Source organism: Podarcis vaucheri (assembly GCF_965113315.1).
Source record: "Podarcis vaucheri genome assembly, chromosome: 2".
Taxonomy (NCBI): Eukaryota; Metazoa; Chordata; class Lepidosauria; order Squamata; family Lacertidae; genus Podarcis; species Podarcis vaucheri.
The window spans coordinates 110,206,690-110,226,108 of NC_138760.1; the positions used below are offsets into that span (position 1 = coordinate 110,206,690).

General features: G+C 45.9%; 2 protein-coding genes and 1 long non-coding RNA gene across 5 annotated transcripts in view; 2 read left to right on the forward strand and 1 right to left on the reverse strand.

Annotated features, from left to right (window-relative positions):
• FAM107A (family with sequence similarity 107 member A) overlaps window positions 1-3,745 on the forward strand; it is a 34,081-nt gene extending 30,336 nt beyond the window's left edge. The window contains exon 4 of the mRNA XM_082210820.1: window positions 1,352-3,745. Within this exon, the coding sequence (XP_082066946.1) occupies window positions 1,352-1,459 (108 nt within the window). The 3' untranslated portion in view covers window positions 1,460-3,745. The remainder of the gene's footprint in view (window positions 1-1,351) is intronic.
• The window catches only part of LOC309525369, a 202,092-nt gene that overhangs the window by 158,800 nt on the left and 23,873 nt on the right, over window positions 1-19,419 (reverse strand). The window lies entirely within an intron of this gene.
• The window catches only part of ACOX2 (acyl-CoA oxidase 2), a 30,482-nt gene continuing 23,851 nt past the window's right edge, over window positions 12,789-19,419 (forward strand). Inside the window, exons 1-5 of one of the 3 annotated variants that reach the window (XM_082209731.1) lie at window positions 12,789-13,002; window positions 13,578-13,647; window positions 15,252-15,430; window positions 16,276-16,438; window positions 19,137-19,288. In XM_082209731.1, coding sequence (XP_082065857.1) covers window positions 15,271-15,430; window positions 16,276-16,438; window positions 19,137-19,288 — 475 coding nt within the window. In that variant the 5' untranslated portion in view covers window positions 12,789-13,002; window positions 13,578-13,647; window positions 15,252-15,270. The remainder of the gene's footprint in view (window positions 13,003-13,577; window positions 13,648-15,251; window positions 15,431-16,275; window positions 16,439-19,136; window positions 19,289-19,419) is intronic. The other 2 variants (XM_082209732.1, XM_082209733.1) reach the window with 2 other exon arrangements.

Genomic DNA, 19,419 nt, shown 5'->3' on the forward strand with positions numbered 1-19,419 from the left:
GCTTTTAGCAGCTGCCTTTCATTAGAAAATGGGGGGGGGGGAGTGTAGAAGGTGCAAGAGCAGGACTTTGAATGGGAGAAGATCAAAATGTGTTCTCCCCGTACCTTAGTGGTACAGCATCTGCTGTGCTTGCAGAATGGTCAGTCCCTGGCATCTCCAGGTAGGGCGGAGAGAGACCCTAGTCTGACCCCTAGGCTGGAGAGGGGCTGCCAGTGAGCATATACAGTACTAAGCAAGGTGGGCCAATGAATCTGACTCCATGTAAGGAGACTTCCTATGTTTCCCCCGCTAAAAGTGTGGCAACATTCCAAGGAGGTTTGTGCTGCTAATCAGCCTTCCTTCCCATTCTACATCCTGCCTTTCTCAAACCAGAGAAGGGGATTATTTTGGCATAGGGTGGCAAGGACGGCCACCCCTGCAAAACCACCCCCCACTCCCCACCAGTGAACCTTCTGTTTGTAGAAACCTCCGACTGGAATGTAGCCTGCTTGTACAGTGACCCCATGAACCAGAATCCGCCAGGCACTCCTGTCTTCCACTGCCTCCCACAGTTTGGTCAAACTCATGTTGGTAGCTTCGAGAACACTGTCCAACCATCTCGTCCTCTGTCGTCCCCTTCTCCTTGTTCCCTCAATCTTTCCCACCATCAGGATCTGTCCTTCCAGTGAGCACTCAGGGCTGATTTCCTTAAAAATGGAGAGGTTTGATCTTCTTGCAGTTCATGGGACTCTCAAGAGTCTCCTCCAGCACCATAATTCAAAAGCATCAATTCTTCGGCGATCAGCCTTCTTAATGGTCCAGCTCTCACTTCCATACATCACTACTGGGAAAACCATAGCTTTAACTGTACAGACCTTTGTCGGCAAGGTGATGTCTCTGCTTTTTAAGGTATGCTGATCTGCAAATCTTTTCCGGATGAAGAGTGGGATTAAAATACAGTGGTACCCCGGGTTAAGTACTTAATTCGTTCCGGAGGTCTGTTCTTAACCTGAAACTGTACTTAACCTGAAGCACCACTTTAGCTAATGGGGCCTCCTGCTGCCGCCGTGCCACCGCTGCACGATTTCTGTTCTCGTCCTGAAGCAAAGTTCTTAACCTAAAGCACTATTTCTTGGTTAGCGGAGTCTGTAACCTGAAGCGTATGTAACCTGAAGTGTATGCAAACTGAGGTACCACTGTATCTTTAAACAGATAATAATAGAGAGAGTGCTGGGGGCGTGATGGAGAGACATGGAGAGCTGCATTTCCGCCACCTCAGCCTGAGGTCTCCTTCCCCTCCCCCCACCTCTCCACACACAAACACATACACAGTTTTATTCATATATATATCCTTCCTTTCTTCTCCCATCAGTTGGAGAGGGAGCAAGAGAAGCAAGAAGAAAACGCGCCAGAGTTTATTAAAGTAAAAGAGAACCTGAGGAGGACATCAACGCTAACTGGGGCGGAGAAGGTCGCCTAGCAGATGGGAGCAGCTGAGACCAGAATAGAAGAGGAGGACCTTCTCTGCTCGCTTGAATACCTACATGCTGACATCTTCTTATATGGTGGACATTCGCAGTTACGTCTTTGGGGCTGCTTACTGTTTATTAACGCTTGCTCCGGTAGAAACTCCCCAACATGGGCTTTTGCTGTATATCTAGGAAGGAATAACATCGGTGTGGGGGGGGCTGGGAAAGTTTGTGATGCTATGCTAGTAGAAGCGTTTGGGTGGGGAGTAATAATAATGGCCTGAGCCTTCCTCTCGAGTAAACAGGCAATGCTGATGCCCTATTCCATCCCTTGTTAGCTCTGGGCTTAAACCTTGGAGATGCAATGTGTGGGCGATGGTCTATGAAGACTAGGCCGCCATATCAATGCCAGGGCTTCAAGACGCTCAGCAGCAGAAACTAATGGTTGTAATAAATTTCAGGTTCAGTCGAGCTAATCTTTGGAGTAGCTTGTTGGAAAACCAGGGAAGGGGGCCAAAAAAGAAAGAAACGAAAAAGGGAAGAGGCTATCAGCGCCAGCTAACCACTAGAGCTCACTCAGCTATGCTTTTGTCACTTTCTGCTGTGTCGAAGCAACACCCACCCAGAAAATGCAACCATGTCAATAAGCGTGTGAGTTTCCGTACTTCACTTGAAGTTCGTGAAAGGCTCCCAGGTCGAAGCCCCCACTTGAAACCTCAGAAAGCCACCGCTGGCCTGTGTTGACAGTACTGAGTGATAGACCAATGGTCTGACTCACGATAAGGCAAGCCTCCTATGTACTGCACCACTGAGATGGGGCGGGGGGGGCATGTGGTGTCTCTTTGTGTCTATGAGGATGTATTGGTCCTCTCTTAGATTCAGTCGTAAAATAGCACTCACGTTTCTTTCTGCAACTTAACATGTTACTACAGAAATAGCAGGCCCGGGTTATATCATGCGGTCGGATGCAAAACCTTCTCAACCCTCGTGCTCTGACATGGGGAGCAAGGGTCGTATTCCAGAAGGGGCCTTTAGGAGATGTGTGGAAGGAATAAGAAACCATGTCTACAAATGTGTTGCTTTCAGAATATGGAGGAAGAAAATGGCGGTCTCAGAGAGACGGGAAGTGGTGGTCTAATAAGAATCACAGCAGCTACATAGAGAGGGCCTGATGGAGCCACACAGAGGCCTGTGAGGACTCAGGTCAATGGCCTAACTCAGGCATGGCCAAACTTGGCCCCCCAGCTGTTTGGGGACTACAATTCCCATCATCCCTGACCATTGGTCCTGTTAGCTAGGGATGATGGGAGTTGTAGTCCCAAAAAAGCTGGAGGGCAAAGTTTGGCCATGTCTGCCCTGACTAGTCCAGCACCCTGTTCTCACAGTGGGAAACCCTTAGGCAGGACCCGAGTTCAAGAGTGCTCTCCTCTCCTGTGGTTTCCCCGCCACAGATTTTCAGGAGCAGTACTGCCTCAGACCATGGAGACAGATAGATATTGTGGCTAGTAGCCTTCACCATGAATCTGCTGGATCCTATTTTAAAAGCTTCTGAGTTAGTGGCTGTTGCCGACTCCCTTGTGAGGGAGCTTCATGGTTTACTGCACTGCGTGAAGAAGGAGCAGTTCTATCGCACATAAAAGTATTTCCCTTATCTTTATTTCTTTGCTTAAAAAAGTAGGTCCCTTCCAGCTGTCAGATCATAGTTCCTCCCCCCGCCCCCTCAGTGGTACAACGTGAATTGGGTGGGGAATTCTTCTTAAAGCAAGAAACAAAAGTTGAGAAATATTTCCCCCACGGAAAAATTTGGAATAGTAATGAGAAGTTGGTTCAAAGAGAGCCTCAAAGTGCCTTCACACAGGAAGGCTTGGCTTGGGACCAATTAATCCATAATACAACCTCCTGGTAGATATTAGGAATTTGCGTGTGTAAACCCTGGGGCTCGCCATTCCAAATGTTCTGGAACAAGCCAGGGGCACCACGTCTGAAGGCTATGCAGAGATCTTTCTTGGGCAGTGTTTTAACAGCTCCTGGAGATCTTGTACTATATGAGTCAGAATTCAGCCTACACAGAGGTACCGAAAATTGTGCTTCCCAAAATGTCTGTTACTTTTCCTCGAAAGTGCATATTTTTATTATTATTACCCCAAAGACACTCATTCTGTAGCCTACTTAGGTATACTGTGCTATATAAACATAGTGATATCTGTGCACCTGCTGCATGTATATTATTGCACATGTTCATATTAACAACTTAACTGCCACCATTGCTTTCTTGGGGAGAGAACATTTTATCAAGAGGGGAAAAACAGAACAAAACCTGAATTGATGAGTAATTGTATATTTTGCTAGATATTCTATGAATGAAAACAGCCGGCAGCCAAAATAAACTGATTTCATTTTTCTAAGGAACGGATGATCTTTTAAATCTACAACTTCAGGCTTAATCAAGGCGGGTGCTTCAACTTTCGTGGTCTTCCCCCCAGGTGACCACCTTTTCATTAAGAGTTGCACACTGGGATCTCCTCCCAGGACCCATCTAGGGAGAAAGAAAGCATAGAGAGGGAGACCAGGAGCCACATTCCTCTCTGGGCAATGTTCTGCTGGCGGTGGACACAATCAGAGAGGAAAGTGGACAGAGCAAAAATGTAGCTTTTATCTTCATATAGTTGGCTAGTTTCTATGCAGCAGAGCCCCTGTGCCCCTCACAGAGCTACAATTACCAGAGTGTAATCAATCAGGGCATCTTCAAGAGGAAATCTGAGAACTGTAGCCTCTGTGAGGGAAAGAGGGGCTTCTAACCAACTCTAACCAAGGGCAGCTTAACAAACTACAGCTCCCAGAATTCTGTGCGGAAAAGCCACAAATTTTTAAAGTTGTTGTTGTTGTTGTTGTTTATTCCCCAGCCACTCTGGGCGGCTTCCAACAGAATATTAAAATACAATAGTCTATTAAACATTAAAAGCTTCCCTAAACAGGGCTGCCTTCAGATGCCTTCTAAAAGTCTGGTAGTTGTTTTTCTCCTTTGACATCTGGTGGGAGGGCGTTCCACAGGGCGGGCGCCACTACCAAGAAGACCCTCTGCCTGGCTCCCTGTAACTTGGAATCTCGCAGTGAGGGAACTGCCAGAAGGCCCTCGGCACTGGACTTAAATGTCCGGGCTGAACGATGGGGGTGGAGACGCTCCTTCAGGTGTACTGGACTGAGGCCGTTTAGGGCTTTAAAGGTCAGCACCAACACTTTGAATTTTGCTTGGAAAGTGGCTTTCAATGTGTGGTATAAAAGCAGCCTTTGTCTAATTTCCTTTCTGTTTCTGTGTGTGAGGCAGAAAGAGAGGCTGCATCTACACAGCTTTTTTTAAAAAAAGCTCTGAAAATGCTCTGGAGAAAACCATTTTAAAGCTCGCAATGGAAAATTTCATAGAGTTCTTATTTCAGCTCTACAGCACCATCTGGTGTCAAAGTGTTAAAACGCATTTATAACTTCTTTTTCTTTTACTAATGTAGCTTGAGCTTGAGCCCAAAGATCATTCCTCGAGGGAACCCATATACTGTCACTGGAAAGATGCTAAACCCAGGCAAACAGCTGCCCTCATTACTCTGGTCAGGTATATTAGCCTCTAGTGACTTATGGGTGAGGTTCAGGTCAGCAACATTGTGAAGCTACTTCCAAGGCCGCAGCCCTGCAAAGAATTCACAAAGCAATGCCATCTTCGCTATTTCGGTGGAAATCGTGAAATCTATTAGAGCGCTTCACAATCCAAGGATGTATAATGCAGCCAGCTGTCTGGAATGCAGCAGCAGGTCTGGGTTTGGCCAACGTCTGGATAAAAAAGGAGAATAAGGTCGTGAGATTCAGTTCCCCATTATTAATTTTGGGAGGGCAAATCCTTTGATGTGTCTTGCCCGTTCGTTGTTCACAATATTCCCCCTGTGGCTGAGATACTTACCGTATTTTTTGCTCTATAAGACTCACTTTTTCCCTCCTAAAAAGTAAGGAGAACTGTGTGTGCGTCTTATGGAGCGAATGCAGGCTGCGCAGCTATCCCAGAAGCCAGAACAGCAAGAGAGATCACTGCTTTCGCTGCGCAGCGATCCCTCTTGCTGTTCTGGCTTCTGGGATTTGGAATATTTTTTTTTCTTGTTTTCCTCCTCCAAAAACTAGGAGCGTCTTGTGGTCTGGTGTGTCTTATAGAGCGAAAAATACGGTAATTAATGGGGTCCCATGAACACCTGGGAGCGTTGGCGATCCTTGCTCCATCCGGCCTCATTTCATAACAGCCATTTGGAAAGGATGCCAATTATCCTTAGAACACCTTGTGTCGGCAAAGAAGACAAAAGCAAATCCTGCCCTGGTGCAAAGAGGTTTCGACATCCCCAGGCAAGCCTGCCCTGTGTACGAGTTGCATATCGATGCCCACAGCCCAAGCCCTCCCACTTCAACCCACCTTCACCTGAGCAGGTAAATGAACCACGAGGAAGCTAGTTTAGCACAGCATCCAAACCCAGGATCATGGTTTGTTTTGCACTCTTGCACCAAGGACAAGTTCTAGTGTCGCTGCTGCCAGAACTGCTTCGGGTCTACTGTCTTCTAGTGGCTATAGCAAGTGCAGCTGTAGTTAATGTTAAGTTGTGGGTGAACATATCAGAGGACACAGCGATTCTTCAAACAGCTCTAGTTTATTCACAGGCCAGAACAGAACTGAACTGAAGGGTTCAGCCAGCCTGCTTATATAGAGCTCCACTACAACGCAACAGTGTAACCATTTTCCGTAACTATCCGATCACTGAACGTCACTTTCGATCCCTTATTTGCATATGTGGACCTGAGTGAAAACTATCTACAGTATCCCCCTGCTGGCCCAGGGTGAGAACTTTTTTTTAATTAACTCTCAACCCAGTCATTTACCCTCTGCTCCTCTGGTACACTGCAAAGCACCATGCTCAAAAATGGCACAGAATATACTAATAAATATGTCAACTTACATCCAGTATCCACCTACTGCAGGCTCAGAAACATAATTTCACCACTGGGGGTGCTTTTATACAATATTCTGAGAAGGAGTAGCACAAAGTTTACTCTAGCTCAGGGTTGAGAAACCTGAGGGCCTACATATGTTGTCGGACTACTGTCCTCTTGCCAGTGTGGCCAGTGAGCATGGATGATGGGGATTGTAGTCCATCAGTATTCCAAGGGTGGCAGGCTTCCCACCCTTGCTCCAAAATACGCATGTAAATTCATCCCCGGTACAGGTATGGGGAAACTTTGGCCCTCCAGATGTCGGTGAACCACACCTCCCACCTGCTCCAGTGAGCATGGCCAATGGCCGGGGAAGTTGAGTGTTGCTACACATGCCCCAATACATGTGGCCTGCATAACTCAGAAGTGAACTGTCATTTTGCTTGGGAAACTGCAATTCCTGCAACCAGTTTAAGAGGGTGGAGAGGTGGAATGTCTTCAGCCTAATCTGAGAAACACCTGGACAATCTTTGCAGGAAACGCAATAAAGGATTTACCTTAATCTCAGCATTAAGGTGCTGATGGTGGAGGAAGAGGAGGATATTAAAGTAGTAGGGCATCATAGTGTTTTAAACATACGGTCCACGTCAAATGATTTCTGCATCTAACCCAGTATTTCCCACCAGGGCTGGCAGCAACTCTGTGGAGTCTCAGGCAGAGGTCTCTCCCATCAACTGCTGCCTGATCTGTTCTCTTTTTTTTGCTGGAAAAGCTGGGTATTGCAGCATGTGCTCTGCCACTGAAGTTTGATCTTTCCCCAGCACAATACACACCCAAGAAAATCCACAGATGCTGATTATTGATTATTGGCCAGTGAACTTCATTTAGGTGGTGTGCAACATGTTTCCTGATTTGCGGTTGAAGGCAGGTTGATGGCACATCCGTCGCATTAAATATGTCTATTGGTTTTTAACTGCGTTTTTATTGCTTCTTTTATTTCTTACATTGTATTGCAATTTGAATTCTACAATGAAATGCAAGATATAATAAAAGAAGCAATAAAAATGCCATTAAAAATCACGCGGCAACTAGCACAGTGCATTATAGTGGCTACAAGAGGCAGAAGAATCGCTAAGTGGTCTAGCAAGACCCTTAGCGATCTTCAAGTGGTCCGGGGGGGGGAGTTTGGAAACCACTTCCCCAGAAGCAACCTCCATTTAAGCTGGTTCATAAAGATTTTATAGCAGGTTTTTAACAGGTGAGAGTTATGGTGCTATGGGCAGAGTTCAGAAACTATTAACCACGCTTTCTGTCCTTGCTGAGCCTGATAATTAAAGGGCATTTGTTTCCACTTGCCTTCATCCAAATCCAGTTATAAAACAGGATCAATCCTTTGCCTTCTTATGAAGTGGGTTAGATTACCCGTGTATTAAAAAATTGTCTCAAGAAAGGAGTAATGTTTCCCTTCCCTTTGTGTTGAAACTGCCTAAGGGGAAATGAAGGCCTTTCAAAAGTGGATGTCGCTGAAGGGCCATCAAATTTGTATACCGTATTTTTCGTCCTATAGGGCACACCGGCCCATAGGACGCACCTCGTTTTTTTTTGGGGGGGGGGGAAATGAATTTTAAAAAATTATTTCCCCCACCCCCCCAGCCCTGGCTGCCGCCCCAAGCCTTGCGCTCACCTGCCCGAAGCAGGGGGAGCCCTTCGGAGGGCTCCCCGTGCTTCGGGCGACAGGCTGCCGCCCCAAGCCTCGTGCACCCGGCGGGACCTCCTGCCGGGTGCGCAAGGCTTGCGGACACTCGCGGGGGCTGCAGGCAGCTGCCCGCAAGCCTTGTGAGCCCGCAGGAACTCCCACCGGGCTTGCAAGGCTTGCGGATAGCTTCCTGAAGCCTGGAGAGGGAGAGGGGTCGGTGCGCACCGATGCCTCTCGCTCTCCAGGCTTCAGCGAAAGCCTGCATTCGCCCCATAGGACGCACCCAGATTTCCCCTTCATTTTTGGAGGGGGAAAAGTGCGTCCTATGGGGCGAAAAATACGGTAAATCGGTCTTAGGGAAACTAGCAAGAATTTGCAGTGTTTGTCAGCCTTCCTTTGTCAGCCAGTGTGGTGTAATGATTAGAGTGTTGGGAAACCTGGGTTCAAATCCCAACACAGCTATGAAGATCACCGGGTGATATTGGGCCATACATACCTCTCTCAGCCTAACCTACCTCACCCGGTTGTTGTGAGGATGAAATGGGGAGCAGGAGAACCATGTATGCCACTTTGAGCTCCTTGAGAATAAAATGTGGCAGGTATACCAATGTGAAACTGAAACAGAGAATTGTAGGGTTGGAAGGGACTCCAAGGGTCATCTAGTCCAACCCCCTGCAATGCTTGAACCCACGACCCTTAAGTTCCTCATGCTCTTCTGACTGAGCAACCCAGCAATAAACCTCCACGCTGTTAAGGAACTTCAGCACAATGCTGCTGTTCCAGTTTCAGGGCTGATAAAGCAGCCACATGCTCAAAGTCCAAAACTGTTATTACCTTTCTTTAACCCCCTCTCTCCCTGAGCTGAGTCTCTGGAACAACTGCACGACAGGCAAAAAATTCAGCGATCTTTTTCCTAAGATGGGGGTGCAATGGTGGGGATTGCATAAGCAATTCCCATCTGATCCCAGGCATATGCTGATCGTTCAGCCCAGACACTGAGGTACAGCTCCAAGGGGCTTCTGGCGGTTCCCTCCCTGTGTGATAGGAATTTTGAGGTCTTAGATAGATGGTAATGTTGTTAAACGTACCAACCAAGCACGTACATAGATGAGCACAGGAAGACCGACCTGGAACCATTTTGATTCCTAACCTGAGCAAATGTTTTCTCTGCAAGGTCAAAGTAGGACATCTCCCCATTGTCTCTTTCCTCACCAATCCTGTCTTAAGGGCACATTTAAGATATGAATAGGGTGTGAGCCTGTGACCTGGCCCAGGAACAAAGTATTTATCATTACAAAAGACTGGCCAGGCTCCCAAGGCAATCCAATCAAGTAACTTGCCAGACAGGAGATAAACAATGACAGGAGAAAAACAGCATTCAAATTTCTGTTTTAGACCGCCTTTTTCTGTGACATGGGTGTGATGTATCTAAGGGGTGGTCTTAGGTTACACCCCTTCTGTGATGTATGTATGATGTTTCTGGGGGTGGTCTTGATCTACAGGGTGTCAATTTCAAAAGTCTTTATAAGGCCTTGTGTGCCATTGTTCTGGGTTCCTCCTCCTCTCCTGCGGGTGAGAGGAGCACCATGTTGCAACAGATCAATAAAGATCAAGCTTACTTGATATGCTTCTCAATATTCTCTGGTTGGCCTCTGTTATTTTCTCCTACCAATAGGGAACCTATGTAAGGACTCTATATGGGCTCTTGCATACCCCATAAAGGAAAAGGGCAATTTTTGTTTACAACACCTGCAAGAAGTGAGGTTACAGGGAACCAGGCAGAGGGCCTTCTCGGTGGTGGTGCCCGCCCTGTGGAACGCCCTCCCATCAAATGTCAAGGAAATACACAACTATCTGACTTTTAGAGGACATCTGAAGGCAGCCCTGCTTAGGGAAGTTTTTAATGTTTGAAGTTTTATTCTGTTCTTAGTGGTCTGTTGGGAGCTGCCCAGAGCGGCTGGGGAAACCTAGCCAGATGGACGGGGTATAAATAATAAAATTATTACAATTATTATCATCATCATCATCATCAGTGAAGGCCGCATTTCAGATATGAGATGGGAGGCCACTAGAGGACAGGGCTTTCTCTTATTGCAGAATGCCCTCCGCAAGCATATTTGCCTGGTGCCCATTCTATAATCCTTGAAGGCCTAGTTCTTCCAAGATTCTGATGGGATGCAATTGCAGAACAGCCCAAATACCGTATTTTTCGCTCCATAAGACGCACCAGACTACAAGACGCACCTAGTTTTTGGAGGAGGAAAACAAGAAAAAAAATATTGTGAATCTCAGAAGCCAGAACAGCAAGAGGGATCGCTGCACATTGAAAGCAGCAATCCCTTTTGCTGTTCTGGCTTCTGGGATAGCTACACAGCCTGCATTCGCTCCTTAAGACGCACAGACATTCCCCCTTACTTTTTAGGAGGGAAAAAGTGAGTCTTATAGAGCAAAAAATATGGTAGATTACCTGCTCCTCATGTTGATCAATCCTACAGTTGGAAGGGATCTTAAATGTAACCTTGTCCAGCCTTTGAAGGAAATATTTTGATTCTGGCCCTGCTCATATGGCCCTCCAGACATTACCTACATATGAATGAGGCCCTCGGGATGAAAAGGGTTCCCCACTCCTATTCTGCACCTATTAGGTGAAAGATCCCTGGCCCTTTTAAAAGAAAAATCTGGCCAATCTGTTTCCAGCCCAACTCGAAGAAGCCAGGAATTGATGGGGGGGGGCAGTTCTGTGAAAAACATGTGATTTACCACTGAGCTATATAGTCTTTCCCCCAAGGACAATAGCCTAAGGCGCAATTTCACACACTGCAGCTGCTGAGGTATATGTTTTGAAGCACTGTTGATGCCTTATTGTTTTCCCAGTGCAACTTAAAGCCCCAAGGAACATCACCCTCTCGTCTTTTGAAGTGAGCAGAGAACGGATGAATCCAAACACACACACAAACCCAATAAAAACCATTTTTTTAAAAAAGACACACAGATTAATCGAACAGCAGGCGGATTTAAAAAGAAACCCTTCAGCAACGCGTAATTTTTAATTTTTTTAAAAAAATCTGTTTTACCCCCAGTATTGGTTTTTCAGTAAAAAGGGGTTTAACAGGAAAACAGAACTAGAGTCCAGTCTGCAGATTACAACGGCAATGGTACAGCTTAATTTGGTGCAATAATGCACCCATGGTTGTGCATAAGCATATCACAAATTCACAAATCCTCTCCAGAAACCTTCTTGTGCCTCAGGTGCAATGAGGATCCTTTTGCCTCTTTTTATATATGAAATAAATGGAAAACACGAATTTCATCGAATGTGCACCTTTCTCTGCGAGTACTTATATTTATTACCTTCTGCGTCTCATGAGTCTCTCTGGTGGTGATCATTCCCATATGGGGGGAAAGTTTTGTTTTGTTTTTTTAAAAAAACTGCTGCAAGCTGCCCTGAGAACCAAATTTGCAGTGGAAAGGTGGGGTGTGAATAATAATAATAATAATAATAATAATAATAATAATAATAATGGAGGTGATGAAAGTTCTTAATGTTTGATGTTTTTTCATATTTTTAATATTCTGTTGGGAGCCGCCCAGAGTGGCTGGAGAAACCCAGCCAGATGGACAAGGTATAAATAATAAATTATTCTTATTCTTATTATTTGTTTTCTTAATATTAAAAAAAAATAGAATTGTAGAGTTGGAAGGGTCCCTTGAGGGTCATCTAGTCCAGGCATCTCAACACGTGGCCCTTGGGTGAGAGCCAGGGCTGGATTTAGGTTTGATGAGGCCCTAAGCTACTGAAGGTAATGGGGCCCTTTGTATGTCCAGCTGTCCTTTGTCAACAACAAATTGTCGCTGTTTTTGGTGTTTAATATATGCTATATGGTAATTTATGGACCTAATAGGTATCTAAAGCCATTTGCACATGTTGCCCTGCAACCAGTCCATGCAGAATGTAAGCACCCTATATATAGAAATAAGCAAACCAGTGATATTTTAGGGAGCAGGCTAGCAGGCGGGACCCATGACTTACATCCTAGGAGCCTACACAACATAAAACACTGTTGCTGTATGTAGGTTTTACTTTATTTGTTTTTTATCTTATATTTTGGAAATACACATGCAGTTTTTTTTTCCTTTAATTTTTTTTGGGGGGGGCAAGAGAGGGAGGCCCTAAGCCATAGCTAGTGCCGAGGGCCTTCTGGCGGTTCCCTCTCTGCAAGAAGCAAAGTTTCAGGGAACCAGGCAGAGGGCCTTCTCAGTAGTGGCACCCACCTTGTGGAACGCTTTCCCACCAGATGTCAAAAAGAAGAACTACCAGACTTTCAGAAGACATCTGAAGGCAGCCCTCTTTAGGGAAGCTTTTAATGTTTGATGCATTACTGTATTTTAATATTCTGTTGGAAGCTGCCCAGAGTGGCTGGGGAAACCCAGCCAGATGGGAGGGGTATAAATAATAAAGTAGTAGTAGTAGTACTACTACTAGTAGTAGTAGTAGTAGTAAATCCGGCACTGCTTGGTTGAGAGCATTTAGGGGAGGATGGAGTTAAGCAGAAAGCCTTGACTTCATCATCTGTTACATGAGGATGAACTCTGATCCTGTTAACAGAGACAACCCCTCTGATCTGAGAAGGCAAAAAAAAAGAGAGAGAGAGCTTTCTTGGCGTTCTTCCTCTGTTCCCGGGAGCAGCTCGGCATTCCGGCCAGGAGAAGGCGGTGGCGACACGCGTCTGCCCGCTCAGCCAGTACGATAGAGACGGGGAGAAAATACCATAGACGCGCATATGCAAAGAAGGGGGGGGGGGAGAGCATTCAAACTTAGCAAGGCGCTCGGCAGTGGAAGTCTTTCCGTCCGCAGCTCGGATCAGGAAATAGCATTGCGAGGGTTCCCCTTTGCGAAGGGCGGTAAGTCACTTTGCACGACCCACGTGTGCGGAGGGGGGGGGGGACCAGAGCTGTCAACCTTTCCCTTTCTAAAAGGGAAATTCCCTTATTCCGAATAGGATTCCTCGCAAGAAAAGTTGACAGCTATGAGGGGGACCTGACTGAAGCTGGACTCGCTTTCCTGGGAGTTAAACCCCCACCCCCCAATTCGGTGGGACTTTTAACTTCTCGGTAGTCTCTCCCGGCTGAGTTCACTTTGCCCGTCGGAAACAGCAGAGGTTTCACGGGAGGTTTTTAAGCAGCTGTCACGGGTGCTTTAGCTGAGATGCGTGCATTGCAGGGGGCTGGACTAGATGACCGCCAGGGTCCCCCCTCCAACTCTACCGTTCTATTAATTTCTGATTGTGAGCGTGAATGGCCACACAGTGATCACCGCCCGTACTTTTCCGCACTATATTTCCTCCCTGCCTCCCTGTTTACAACCCAGCAACTCTCAAAAACCCACACCTGCAACTCTGGATGACGTTGCATGCATCAGATGGAGGGAGATTTAGTCCAAACATGCCTATACAGTATAAATTTGTTCAACTTTAAAGGTGCCACGAGGGTCTTCGCTGGATATCGCCCGGGTTGTTCCTGTCTGAGACGTTTCTTTTGAGATCAGAGGTAGGGAAATTCCCCTATCAGCTTTACAGAAAGTGCGATTTTAAGGAAAGGCTTACTATTGCAAAATAATAATTCGCAGCTTTGAAAATGTTTAACCCATGTTCGGCGTGCGCAGAAGGAAAAACACGTACCTTGGGATGTGCAAGCACAGGCATTAAATTTGTTGTGCAAGAGGGTACAGTGTGAGATCTACAGCTGCTATCAGCACAAAGTTTGAGGTTTTGCAATAACTCCTGTGTCCTTAGGTACAAAGCAGAGGTTTAATGCACCGTGCCAAGGAAATGGGGGGGGGGGGTTGAGAGGCAAAGTAAGTACACTTGGCTTCATAAAGAGGACAGATCTCCCCAGCCCCCAGGAACTATTAATTCACAACAGCTTAAAATAGGGTTTGCAGAAAGTAGATTGTGATCTACTGGCAGATCTTTGATTTGCAATAGATGAGCAAGGATTCTGACTGCCAATTGTTTAATAGCTCCAACAGCAAAAATCTCTCCCTCCCCCCCCCAAAAAAAAGGTTGATGAAATGAAGGTTGTGGACCAGTAATCATTTTTTTGTGTGTGAGAGGACTGGAAAATCAGTTCCAGTTCTGAAAACAAATTCCTGGGCTGAACATATGCTCAGAGGCACCGTGGTACTCAAGTCTCTCTCTCCTTGCCACTGTTTTGCACCTGGTACCAGTTGTTGGATCTTTGAGTTCTGTTACTCTCCTGCAGATGGCATTGAGAGGCATGGAGGCCTATGATCCCAGTGGTGGCATATTTAATAATAAGAATATTATTATTATCAACAACAACAACAATTTTATTATTTATATCCCGCCCACCTGGCTGGGTTTCCCCAACCACTCTGTGCAGCTCCCAACAGAATATTAAAACATGATAAACTTCATAACTACCAGCTGCTAGTACCCATGAATTTTTCCAGTCCCCTTTCAAACCTAGTGGCCAGTAGCTCATTGGTGATTTCTGCAGTTGGGCACACGTTCAAGGGATCTCAGTGTTTCAGCCAATGATTATAAACAGGGGTCAGCAAACTTTTTCAGCAGGGGGCTAGTCCACTGTCCCTCAGACCTGGTGGGGGGCCGGACTGTATTTTTTGGGGGGAGGGAATGAATGAATTCCTATGCCCCACAAATACCCGAGATGCATTTTAAATAAAAGCACACATTCTACTCATATAAAAACACCAGGCAGGCCCCACAAATACCCCAGAGATGTATTTTAAATAAAAGGACACATTCTACTTATGTAAAAACACACCGATTCCCGGACCGTCCGGACCGTCCGCAGGCCGGATTGAGAAGGCGATTGGGCCGGATCCAACCCCCCGGGCCTTCATTTGCCTACCCATGATTATAATTATGAGCAGGCTTTTCCCAGATTAGCATATTCTCAAGGTGGTGCCAATTGATTTAAAGGTGTGCTCACAGAGCGCAATCCTGTGCACATTTACTCAGAAGTAAAGTGCACATGGGGCTGTGTTGATAGCCATTCAAGGGCCGTCTTAAAGAAGCATCAGTTCTGCAGACAAGAATATAAAACCCCACAACTTCATTATAAGACTTCTGCAAATGCTTAGTAACTAATTTCCTCTGTCTCTTCAGCATTCCACCAACGTTTAGAATGGCATCGTGGAATGCAAATAAAAACATCCAGAATTCCACTAGACAAATTGTGAACCCTGACCTTGACATTGAAAGAAAAACGGCCTCCTTCAGTGTTGAACGACTGACCAATATACTGGATGGAGGTGCTGAAAAGACACAGATGCGGAGGACAGTAGGTAAGTCGTCCACATGGAAATAAGTACCGGTATTTGTGTTATTTTGAATGTTGACGATACGCTATTCTAAATGCTTCCCCAACTATGCATCGTTTGCCTTTTGGTGTATCCTCCTTCACAGCGCTTAAAAACAATTTTTGGAGCTGGATAATTTTGTTTGCAACAAAAGGCGTAGCCAAACCAGTTGTATTTTTTGCAGTCTTCAGAAACTGGACTGGTGAGACGATTGATTTTAAAGCGGCTCTTCCAGCATGACCTGTTCATTGCACATTCATCCTGATTAAGTTTGTGCAAAAGCTAAAACAGTGGTTGTGCAAGAACCTTGAACCTGGTCCAGTAATGTATGAACAGCTAGCACAAGCTTTTAAGCGCTGGAATTAACATGCTGGCAGTAGTCTGTCCCCCATCAACTTGTATGCATTAAATGATGGTGGATTTCATACAAGTTGTCAGCAGGCTGGACTAAGATGACCTCTTTTGGGTCACCCCCGACTCAGTGATTCAGTGAAAAAGAACCTTAGGCTAATGTGAATAGCCTGCAGGTTTCTACTGCGTTGTAAAATGCTATAGATCAGGCTTCCTCACCCTCGGGCCCTCCAGATGTTTTGAGACTACAATTCCCATCATCCCTGACCACTGGTCCTGCTAGCTAGGGATCATGGGAGTTGTAGGCCAAAAACATCCGGAGGGCCGAGGTTGAGGAAGCCTGCTATAGATGCTTCACTGCCAGAACTGCATTTTCTTCTGTAAATCTCGTGGTGAACATCAGTGTAATTGCAGCTTGGTTTTCCTGTGTGTGATTCCTGTGCCTCGGCCTGCTTAAAGGATCGTTGTGTACTCTGCAGAAGCCATGATCCAGAGTGATCCAGTGTTCAGCCTAGAAAACCAGTACTTCATGAGCCAGAATGAAAGATACGAAGATGCTGTCAGGAAGTCCGTTCACCTCTCAAAGATGGCGGCCAAAATGGGATGGGCAACAGGCGGGCCTGAACTGGCTTACTGCAACAGGTGATTTGAAAACAATAAAATGCTACTAAAATTGTATTTTAGCTGTCTTAAAAAAGTGACTGCTTTCACCTATGCTAGGTGAGGCGGCTTGCTATAGTCAAGGGAAATCTCTGGCTTCCGAGAGAGTGTGCGAATTTGTGGCAGACAGAATTACCTGTTGTCGATCCTATACCTTTTCAGAGTTGAGAGGACGCCACATCTGATTTGAAAATTTACCTATATTTTTATTATTTTTGTAAGCTGCTGCGAGGTTTTGTTCGGTTACAATCAAGCAACGTGTCAATGTTTCTAAATACACAAAGGAGCAGTTATGACCATATTGCCTCGTTCTGGGCAGCCGTAGAATGTGAAAGGGTCTGGGTTCAGGTTCAAAAAGCACAGGGGGAAAGGAAATGTATGGGGGGAGAGCTTGAGCACTGTAGTTCAGGCACCTGTGACTTCAACATCGGCATCGTGTGATGTAGGGATTCCCTTGCACTTGATCTGGAAACGGCAATTAGTGCAGAAAGTGAGCGAGAGTGAGACCCTGTCAACATGTCACCTGGCTGTTCAGAAAACTGCACTGGATGCTGATTGGTTACTGGGCCGGGTTCAAGGTGTTAGTATTAGCATATAAAGGCCATAGCATCTTAGGATCAGCTTACTTGATGGGTCACCTTAACCCATATAAGCCCACTGGACCCCTTCATTCCTCAGAATGGGCACTGTTGCAGGTTCTATGCAATATTAGACCTATACTTGCAATAAGTCTATCTCCTAGCGTGGCTGCACCTGCACATTGAAACTCCCTGCCAGTTGAACACCAGGCAGCCTCCTTCACTGTATCCTTTTCGGTGTTTGCTAAGGACATTTTTGTTCAGGCAAGCCTATCTGGACACCTAAAAGCTGACATGTTCTTCAATCTATGTTTAGCTTAATTATTGATTTTAAGTCTATTTAATTCTTTTTTAAAAAACAAAACACCTGCTTTTACTTCATTACCGTTTTGTTTTTCGTAAACCGCTTAGAGGTTCTAGTTGCAATCAGGGTTGTGTATAAATTTAAGCGCATGAACAGAAAGTAAGGTTGCAGCCTTAATTTTGCTTACTTGGAAGTACACCTTGTTGAATTCAATAGGGACTTACCGTACTTTTGAGTACACATGGTTAGCTAGGGATGGGAAACCCAAAGGACACCTTCCAGCCCTTCATCTCTAACAACAACAACAACAACAACAACAACAACAACAACAACAACAACTTTATATGCCACTTTATATGAGTGGTTTCCGACAAACCATAAAACCACAGTAAAACACCAAACATTAAAAACCTCCCTTTACAGGGATCGCTTCAAGTGTCTTCGAAAAGTCAGGTTGCGAACGTGATCCATGCGGGAAGCACGTTCGCAACCCGCAGCATCCGCAACCCGCAGCGACGCATCTGCGCACACACGGGTCACAATTTGGCGCTTCTGTGCATGCGTGACCGCCGAAAGCCAGAAGTAACCCGTTCTGGTACTTCCGGGTTTCAGCAGTCTGTAACCTGAAAAAAAACAACCTGAAACATCTGTTACGCAAGGTATGACTGTAGTTGCTTGTCTGTTTGACAGCTGACAGGAGGGCGTTCCACAGGGCGGGGGACACCACTAACAAGAAGGCCCTCTGCTGGGTCCCCTGCAACCACACTTCTTGCGGTGAGGGAACCGCTCGGAGGTGGACCCTCAGTATCTGGGCTGAACGATGGGGATGGAGGTGCTCCTTCACGTATACAAGGCCAAAACTTCCCCCTTCCCTGCTCTTGGAATTTTCCCTAGCCGCCCCCCTCACTGACTCTGCTCCATACCTTCTGTGGTTGCCAGGTTGGAACATGTCCTTGAACTATGCTAATGCCTCTTAATTGCCTATACTGGTTGTAAAGAGCTCAGACATCTGCATAATTGGCATGTAGCCTACTGCATACAAGTGAAAGTTCCATCCACTGCTCCACCCATTGTGTAGGTGTGTTTGTGTGTTTGTGTTGCTGGCCATGCTCACCACTGGCACCTAACCCTCAAGCTGAAAAAAGCCCCTGTCCCCTTTCTGTGCACACTTACTGTAAGTCCCATTTGCATTGGACGGCAGTGTAGAACTGTACTGTAGAAGCCAGTGAGGTCAAATATATATTGTTCCGTATTTGTGGGACCCCCTTGGATTTATACTGCAGGAGGGTAAGGGCAGAAGCCGCTGTGGGAATGAGTTAGCAAGGGCTGTCAATGGCTTTTGTGGGCGAACTGAACGAACGGGTAATGTTAGGCCATGTTGACTGGCTATTTGAAAATGTGCTTTTCTAACTTGATCTAAAAAAGTTAGATAAAGAAATCTTACAGAGTAAACAAAAAAATGTATAATTTATTAAATAATATACAAATAGATCAAGAAATTAAAAGTAAGAATATGTTAAGGTGGGAACAAGATTTAGGTTATGAAATTGAATACAAAGATTGGGTTCAATTTTGGACCAAATGTGCTTTTTATCAGCCGTATCTACCAGGGAGCAGTACGGCACAAGGAGGAAGAGAGGGGTCATGCCCCTGTTGTGAAGTTAAATCCCCCACTGAAATGTCACGTTCTCCATTGATGTAATCGCCCTGCGCTTTGCAATTTTGCATTTCTGTGCAGGGATCATACACTTGGGGACTAACGTCAAGGAGATGACAGGAATTGTATATCCTTTTGCAGGGCCCTTCATGCCAACCTGGCGTTCAACGTCCATGTGGTCTTCGTTAAGAGCCTTATGGGGTTGGCCACAGACGAACAGCTCGCTAAGTGGCTCCCTTTGGCAGAAAATTTTTACATCGTAGGGACCTATGCCCAGACTGAACTGGGTCATGGTAAGTTTCCTAGCTTATTGTGGCTCTTAGGGCCAGAATCCATCCAAATACCACAAGGTCAAATTCCACTGTGCCAATGGGGACCTAATGTAGCAATTGCTCCAGAGCAGTTGTGGGGATCTTTTGCCGCC